At 42.3% G+C, this 8,960-nt stretch overlaps 1 protein-coding gene across 7 annotated transcripts in view; it reads left to right on the top strand.

Moving 5' to 3' along the window:
• RAP1GAP2 (RAP1 GTPase activating protein 2) overlaps positions 1–8,250 on the top strand; it is a 301,497-nt gene extending 293,247 nt beyond the window's left edge. For all 7 annotated transcript variants that reach the window (XM_065573327.1, XM_065573328.1, XM_005298907.5 and 4 more), the window contains 3 exons: positions 187–263; positions 1,399–1,437; positions 2,676–8,250. In XM_065573327.1, the coding sequence (XP_065429399.1) occupies positions 187–263; positions 1,399–1,407 (86 nt within the window). In that variant the 3' untranslated portion in view covers positions 1,408–1,437; positions 2,676–8,250. The remainder of the gene's footprint in view (positions 1–186; positions 264–1,398; positions 1,438–2,675) is intronic.
• Positions 8,251–8,960: the final 710 nt, after the last annotated feature.

An 8,960-nucleotide genomic window follows, 5' to 3' on the forward strand; every position in this document is an offset into this window, starting at 1 on the left:
ATTCAAGATGATTACTTAATGTGGAAGTTTTGCACAACCTTTAGAAAAAACGAATGAAATAATTGATAAAACCAATGGGAATCCTGACTGGCTGGTTGGGCTGGTCGAGGTGCAGTCAAGATTATAGCTTCAACAAATACTGGTTTATTGATTTTTTTTTTTTTTTGGTGGTTTGTTTCCTGACAGATATAAAGAGCAGAAACTCTCCGAGGTCCAATCTAAAGTTTCGCTTCGATAAGCTTAGCCACGCCAGTCCCAGCACGGTACGTATCTGTTAGTGTAACCAGCAGGGTCTCGCACACTGAACGCGTTACAGCTCCTACTGGCTACTATGGCCGAACTGTGCTTGGCTAGAGAATAGCAGCCACTGGGAGCCAATTGCAGCGCCCTGATCCTCAGCAGCAGGCAAGTGGGGGTCCTACTCTAACTTCTGTAAACAACTTTATGCCTGTAGAGAATGAGGTACAGCAGTTCAATGCTCTGGGATACCTTGACACGCTCCTCCATGCCAGGTGTAGGAGGGACAGCTAGTGCGGGAGGCAGTGGAGCGTTCCCATAGCACAATGTGACTCGAGCAGACCAGAGAATGCAGCCCTATGTCTAAGGATATCTCACAGTAGCCCACAAGAAAAGGAGCATCCAGAGCGGGAAGACCATGCGACCACCACCACCAAACCTACAGTGGGGGCAACTCGCTGGTTGCTCCAGAACAGAACCTGAGGGGAGAAGTTCCAGTCTGAGGCCGAGGCATGAGCATGGTTCTGTGTGTAAGCCCCATAACAAAAGATACGGGGTCTCATATACAAACACATCTCCCCTGGCCCCCTCACACTAAATTACATGTGCTCCTAGCACATGTTAACAGTCTCTTACAATGGGTTCCCAGAGGCAGCATCATACATGCCAGTGTTAATTGCCACACCCCAGCCCGGGAAATGCTGACGAAAGTCACCAAAGCACGGCATTCCCAAATAGGCTTCTTGGTTTCTTCTGGGGTCAGGTGGCTCAGTTGTGCAAAATGGTTGCTTTTATGGAAAGGGGAGGGCCGAAAAAGGGATTGGGAGAAGCAGAGGGTCTGTTGATGGCCAGTCCCTGGGCAACATCCGCAGGGGTACCTGTTAAAGCTGGTCCAAATGCTTCAAAATTGTGATGCTGAAGTTATCTTTGTAAAAATTTCATCAGCATTTTTGCTGTTATTTTTTTCACCCATTCTGATACTAGCGATTGTGAATCTCATTTCTGACCTTCCTACAGGCCTGTTCTGGAGGCCCGTTGGGGACAATTGTAGCTCAAGTTAAGAAATACAGGAGGTGCAGGGTAAAAAGCTTTTTACACACAGCTGTCCCTTTATTTGTATGAAAAAAAATCCGTGTTCTGCTTTTTTTCCCTTTTATATAGAGTCACTAGCAGGCAACAGACAACATGAACTTGTAAAAGGTAAGTGCTTTGTAATATGCTCTAAGATGATTGGTCCATTCCCCTGCCAATGCAATTATAGCACATTTCTTTGGGTTCTATCCTAGCATAGATTTAAGACCCCAGTGTGATTTGCATCATTCTCTTTTGGAGCGATTGTTCGGCAGGCTAATAGATCTCACTGTGGCAAGGTCCACAGTTTTAGCTGTTGCATTGTTTTTTTAAAGGAGTGGTTAGAATTTTTACAGTGAGAATAAGGATACGTTTTGCTCATGCTCATAACTGGAAAAAAACAGGCTGAATAAGTTGCTCAAACATCCCCCCTGCAAAAAAAAAAAAAATTCAAAAAAATATTTGGGCAGAGCTCAGGCATGGAACTATTCAGCTCGTCAGGCATGTTTTACAAGCATTTAAAACATGGAATTGTAATGGAAACTGTTTTGCAACCCTTAGCAGTTTTTCAACTAATGGCTGTAATAACCTGGGGGTCGGGGGTCTCAGTCTAGTTCTAAATAGACATGTGGCCGCAGCAGAAAATGCCTCCATCAGAACTGGCAACAACTGTTTCATCAGAGAAGTGCAGAGGTTTGAGTCTGGATATTCTTCTGGCTTACAGGTGGCCCCCCTCTAAGTCAAGGTTGAAATATACTGATGAGCCGCACAGGGAAGCTTGCAAGGCCAATGTTTTTATTGCAGGTCTTGTGACAGTTGTGGCTTTTCTTAAGGCCCCAGCTCTTGGAGTCCTGTTATTTCACAAAAACCTCAGCTTTCATTCCATTAAAAAGTTTCTAGCCCTCATAGTTGTGATGAACAGCCTCAAACCCCAGAAGTATCCCAAAATGTATAATTTTTTTAAATTGGGCAATTTTTAAGCCAATCTCCTGCTTTGTGTGTGCTGACTCATGAGTTTTCAATACTTAGGGTTAGCAGTGCTGCAAGCTCTAACTCTTCTGTGGCTTCAGAGGGAGATGGAGTGGCTCAGCACCTGTGAAAAATCTGGCCTTCCATGTTAAGAGCAATCACTACCTTCAGCAAGTACTATGGGCCTGAGCCAAAGCCCGCTGACCTCAACTGAAAGATTCCAACTGGCTTTGGGTCAGACCATCCCTTTACTTGGAGGTGAAAGTTTTTACAGCCACATAGTGCTTTGCAAAACTCTGAAAGTGGCACGTCTTATTCATACTGTCACTGACCCTTTCTTGAGAATTTTCTCCTTTAGCAATCTCTGAAGTTTTTATTCTTTTTGCCTTTTTTTGCAGTTTATTTCTGTTATAACAAAGGGAAAAATTCTTCTCTTCCAACATCAAATGGGAAACCGTATTCGCTACACTAACAGCAACTGCCACGCTGCATTGTGAGATCTTCACCTATTCAGCTGTACCTTTAAGTAAGTCAAGAAGAAACTGCCATCTAGCAGTAATTTCTGTAATTCTAAGAAGAACCCATCTTTTCAGAATGGTAAACAAGTTACTCGACTCCCATTTTGTCTGACAAAACCCATTCTTGCACTGCAGCAGGAGATGCATTTTCTACCATGTACTTGAAGCAACTTCACCCTCTCGCTTGGTACTCTGAAATGTGTTAACCTCGTGCGCGCCTTGTATGTACTGTAGCTATTTGTCCTAAGATGAGTGTTGTTCATCTTGTATATCTTTCACTGGAAAAAGACAATTCAATAACACATCCTGTTTCCCATAGGCTTTTTCATATTGCAACTCTGTGTCGATCACTTTGAGCTAGCATATGATTTTCCTTGTTCAGAAAGTAGCAGAGGGACTGTGGTCGAGTGGATGTAGTCCCATGCATGAACTTGAGCAGTAACTTCTGTGGGCCTCTGTTCCCTTCCTCCTTGGTAGGGTAGGAACTGACTCATATGATGGGTTTGTTTAGTGCCAAGCACAATAGGACCTCCAGGCACTCCCACACTAGAAATAATACTAATGGAGGCTCTGTTATTTTTACATGTTTTACAAGCATTTAAAACATGGAATTGTAATGGGAACTGTTTTGCAACCCTTAGCAGTTTCTCAACTAATGGCTGTAATAACCTGGGGGTCGGGGGTCCCAGTCTAGTTCTAAATAGACATGTGGCCGCAGCAGAAAATGCCGCCATCAGAACTGGCAACAACTGTTTCATCAGCGAACTGTTACATCTGTAGAGAATTTGGCCCTCACTCTTTAGGAGGACATATGGTCTGGAGAATAGCCACTTAGCTTGTAATTTGCTTGCTGGGGATAGATTCCAGCCGTTAAGAAGCAGACTTCTGTTGTTTGTTTGTGTAAACTCGCTTGGCAGGACTGTGTAACCCACCTACTCAGAGGAAGTTCATCCCCTTCGCTGTGTAATGGATTAGACACATGCTGTGGGGAAGCGGCTGTGCAAAGTCAAAATAGGGCTGGGAAGAAGGGAACACCCTCCCCCCCCCCCAATAGAGAGAGATGACTAAGCAAACTCCACCCTCTCATAACCACAAAACAACTCTCCAGCTACTGTTCTACATCACCCTGGGGTAAGGCTGATTTCTGCAAACAGGGCTTGTACTTAGGCAGCAGCGGTGTGGTTCGTATTTTTATGGGTGCCATGATAGTATACAAGAGCCTGCAGAAGGACCAACACCACGCTCTTGGGAGACATCACCAAAGATTCTGCACGTCACCCACTTAGTTAAGGAAGTTTGCCATTAGAAAAGGGACAAAAAAAATTGGAGAACAGTTTTTTAAGCTGTATAAAGATGCAACAGATTTTCAGTATTGTGAGAAAAGAGTCAGGCCCCCAATTTTTCCTTCCATTTTATGCTTCATGGAAAGCGATTTCACTTCCCTCACATAGCGTCAGTAGTACACGGTCTTGTTAAGGAACAGCACATAGGTCACCTGCCACCTTTCAAGACTCAATTGCCATAGAGAAACTGCGAGGACCTGAGGGTTCCCATAGAACCAAATGTAGACGTTTAATCAAACACCAGGGGTCTAAATGTATGGCCATTGCCCTGTACCTTTTACTCTAGTGCAATGTAAGTGTAAAATGGCATTATGTTGGTTAGCTACTTTGCACTGTGTGACTACTGCAAGGCAAGGGAGAGTCAGTCAGTCAGAGCCCAGCTGTTTAATTAAACATCTCCAATAGTACTACAGGAACCCATTCCATTAAAGAAGAGGCGCTTTCATTTTATCAGCAGCTGAATTGCAGCGAGAGGGGAAGTGCTTTATATACTTTAAACACCTTTTCCCCTGCCCCAGCTGGAGCGACTTCAGCTACAACTGGGGAGTGGGGATTCTGACGACTCAGTAGATCTCAAAAGCACCCACTGAATTTTGTGGGCCAGATCTTCAGCTGGGGTCAGCAGGTGATGCTCCAGCCTTACCCCATGTGAGAACTGGACCCCACATATCACATTTGAGTTTCATGTGAACGACTTTTCAGTACCTGACTTGTTCCTCCAAAAATGGGGGAAAAGACCGTGTAATTTCTATCGCAAAGAGTTGCTTAAAGCTTCTTTTATGGGAAAATAATGTACTATCATTTCATATTTTGTATGGAAATACTGGTGGAGCTAAATGCACTTTGTGGTCCTTTTCCCCTCCCGTGCATGACAGCTCGTACGTCATTTCTGGTGGTGGGTACAAGTTACTACTTTGATTTTGATATCAGGAACTCTAAATACCTCTATCGATTTCCATAAAATGTAGCCAGCTTCCTTTTTTTGTTCTTATGGAGGCCCCATCCAAAGGGCGTCTTTCCACTAGAGGGCTCAGGGATGAGGCCCATGCTGTTAGCACGCTAAAAAGAATGTTGTCATTTTGCACAGTGCGAAAAACATTTTTTTCCTTAAATTAATCCAGCTGATTCACTAACACTGCCTCATACTTTGGTGCCAGAGGTTAGGGCATCCACTTTTACATTTGAGGGGCTGAAGTGTCCCAAATGGGTCTCTGGTGTCTAATTTGTGGCTATACGTTCAGAATTAGGAACCCCTCCAATCACAATCATAATGTGACAGAGGAAAGTGTAAAATACATGTGGGCATAACAAATTGAGGAGCTGTATTTTCAAGCAGCCCACAGCAGGGGGAGTGCTGCCCACAGGCAAATCCGTCTCAGCTGGTACACTTCAGTGTAGTTCCTTTGACATGAATCAAACTGTACTGGCTCTACACCCTTGAAGGATCTAACACCATGCTGGCAAAGTGCTATGGTAACTTGGACACAAGCTTGCCTGGCTTTTGGAAAGTCTGAAATTTTGGTTGAGGTAAACACACAGTATGTAGAACCAAATGTTCATTTTCCATCAGCAGCACACTGCATATTTTGGTTTAATAAAACAGATACTTACAGGTGCTGCCGGCACCTACACATAGTTTGCCAATTTAAAATAAAACTAATTGCCATATAAGAGCTTGTAACTATAACAGCAGAGGAAGTAAAGGGCAAGAGACAAATTTTATTGATTATTTTCTCTGAGAACAGAGAGAGTGTTTTTCTTTAAACGTACAGCTCTCTGCAGAATGAAATACTAGTAACAACTAACCAAAATTCAGAATGTTTTCTCCTTTAATTTCTCTGAACGGAATTTAAATTTTAAAAATGAGTATTTTGTTTAAATAAGGAAAAAAGCACTGTCTCTTAAGTCCTGTTTTGCAGCAGTATGTATAGATAGGTACAGATGTCTCAGGTTCAAAACATTTTAAAAAGTCAGAGCTCATATGTGTGTACATATTTTCTCCACTCTTTCCCTTAGATATTGTTTGATCAATTTCCTTAAGCCATATACCAAAATGTCACCTGGTAGGGGTTTTTTTTGGTATTTCAAGGGGCTGCTTTGATTCTACACAAGTCATCTTTAGCGTTGCTCTCTGTCAAGATCTTTAAGCACAAGACATGACGTCTTGGGGTATTTCATTAGAGACTGTGACTTTCCGTAAAAGTTGTTTGAATGCAATTTAAAGCCAGGCAGATGGGAAAGTCTGAAAATAAGTGAGAGAAATACAGTGAAGTGGACTCATCTTCACCATACCAATCCCACAGAATTTCAGAGGAGATGGAGAATTAAGGTCTTCAGGTTAAGTTTTCAAAAGTACCCAAACATGTCAAGAGTTTAAGCCTGATGAGTCTTAGATACTTTTTACCCCCTCCCCACTTGTGATCATTAAAGATCCCGTGGAGCATTTTACAAGAGTAGAGGTTTTAATGCTGCTGTCCTGGCCCCATTCCAGTACAATTACTTTCTGTCTACTTACGTTCCTTTGAAGTTTTAAGTGGGAATGGTCTTCTTCTTCACTTCTGTCCGAAACTGCTGTGCTGCACCCCAGAGGCATCTACACAGCAGTATATATTGCAAAGTGTTTTGGGACGACAAGAACTACATAAGACATTAGAGGAAACCCTCAGTAGTTCTAGTTAATACACTAAAGTCTAAGACCGTGCAATTTTTCAGTTGGAGTGAAAAATGGGACTCAGAAAGCAGAAACGAGATATTTTTGTCATTCTTCACATGGTCAACAAAAAATAGGGATTGCTATGGGACAAACTCCAAGTGCAGATAGACACCAGAACACTGTCGTCCTATCTTACCACCTTGCACTGATTTTACTGTATTAACATGGGTACTGTGGAAGTGCAAACACTGTATATTTATTTAATAAGACATTCAGGGCCAGATCCTCAGCTAGTGTACATCAGCACAGCTCCACTGACTTCAATGAAGGCCTGCTCTGCAAATTGGGAATCATTTTATTTTATGCTTTAACTTTTCCACCACTTATTTGAGCACTAAGGGGAAGGAGTTCTCTTCTCTAATCTGCAGCACATACTGCACTCTTTACCTGCCCAGAACTTCCACAGAGGGCCCTGGAGACTCTAGACAGAGAAGAAGAGGGGGGATTTTCAAAAGCTCCTAAGGGGGTTAGCAGCATGAGTCAAATTGAAAGTCTGTGGGGCTTCTGCTCCTAAGTTGTTGAGCCTCTGAAACCCCCCCCACCCCAAATATGTAATCTGCAATCAATCCCACATTGCAGACAGGAAATCTCAAGTGCTGAATGGAATGGAGAATTGAGTCCTGCCTCTCAATATTCTGCTGTTTCAATAGCAGAAAGGGGATTGGTTTGCAACTGTGTACACACACTTACAACATGTACGTAAGTGCTTTCCTGCATAAGTCTCCCAGAAAGCATGGACCGTCAAGTGCTTTGGTGAACAGGGATGTACTTAAGCACATATTTAACTGCTTTAGGAACTAGGGCTTTGGTTACTGTCGAGAGGAAGGGCCAAACAGCTAGACGGTGTAAATGGACACGTTAACGCCAGCTGAGGATCTGTGCCAAAGATTTTTCAGCTGATTGTGAGAGGTACTTAGCACATACAACTGCCATTGAAGTCAATGGACGTTGTGGGGGCTCAGCACCTCTGCAGATCAGACCCTTTGATTCATGGGGCTTAAGTTCAAAATTCGGTTTCATTTTTAAATAGTTACGTTTCTTTTTTTCTCTCCAAATCTTAACGCATGCTTTCAATTTTTTTTGGTCGTGAATGTAGTACTGTATAAAATCCTGCAAAGGGTTTTCTAAACAATAGAATGTGATGAGAGGTAACAGTGTGGGGGAAAAAAAATTCTTAATGAAATGTATCTGACATAAAAATTATTTTTTTGTAGAGAGGTGATGCTTTGTAGAGTTTCTGGTTACCTATGTTTGTGTAAATAATGTACATTTAATTTATTGCTATGGTAGCATATTGTATTTGTTATGTATAAAAACTAATTCTAAAGGTTCAAAAATGTATATTTTGTTGCTTAATCGTGTCTTTGCAAAATTCACAATAAAGAACATATTTTGTGCCTGTAAGCGTACCAGGATTTCTGTGCACTGATAACGCATTTGGCTTCAACTGCACCCTGCAGGGTTGCTTGGGATCTCCCTGATGTGGTTTTATGCCCGTTTACTTCCACGAACTACCGTGGAGTTACTCCTGCTTTACAGCAGTGTATGAGATTAGAATCAGGCCTTAAGGGAGCAAATGTGAATGCATGGCTAATCCATATAAGCCACATCCTCACTTGGGGTAAATTGGCATACATCCACTGAGTGCAATGGCCAATTTCCATCACCTGAAGCTCTTAAAATATACTCCATACTTAGTAACTACTGAGTTAAGACACTTTTTCAAAATGGAAAATTGATCCAACACACCATGGGCCAAATTTCGTTCATTTATACTGGTGTAACTTCAGTAGTTACTCCTGATTTACTTAGTGTAACTGAGAACAGAATTTGGGACCAATTCAGCAAACCATTTAATCGAGTACTTAAGTTCCATTAAATTCAAGGGGATGTAAGCATGTGCGTAAAGCTAAGTTCAGACTGAAGTGGGTACTTAGCTTATGTTTAATATATATCTTCAGTGTCAGATTTTAAATGGCCATCAATTCCAGCTGCTAAACAATATGAACGGCCACTGCCTTAATTCAATGTTAAAACAATGAATGAGTGCCCTTGCTTGTCATGAGCTGAGCTGACCTCAAATAGATTTTCCAAACCAGCAGTCTCGAA

This window comes from Chrysemys picta, chromosome 19, assembly GCF_011386835.1.
Source record: "Chrysemys picta bellii isolate R12L10 chromosome 19, ASM1138683v2, whole genome shotgun sequence".
Taxonomy (NCBI): Eukaryota; Metazoa; Chordata; order Testudines; family Emydidae; genus Chrysemys; species Chrysemys picta.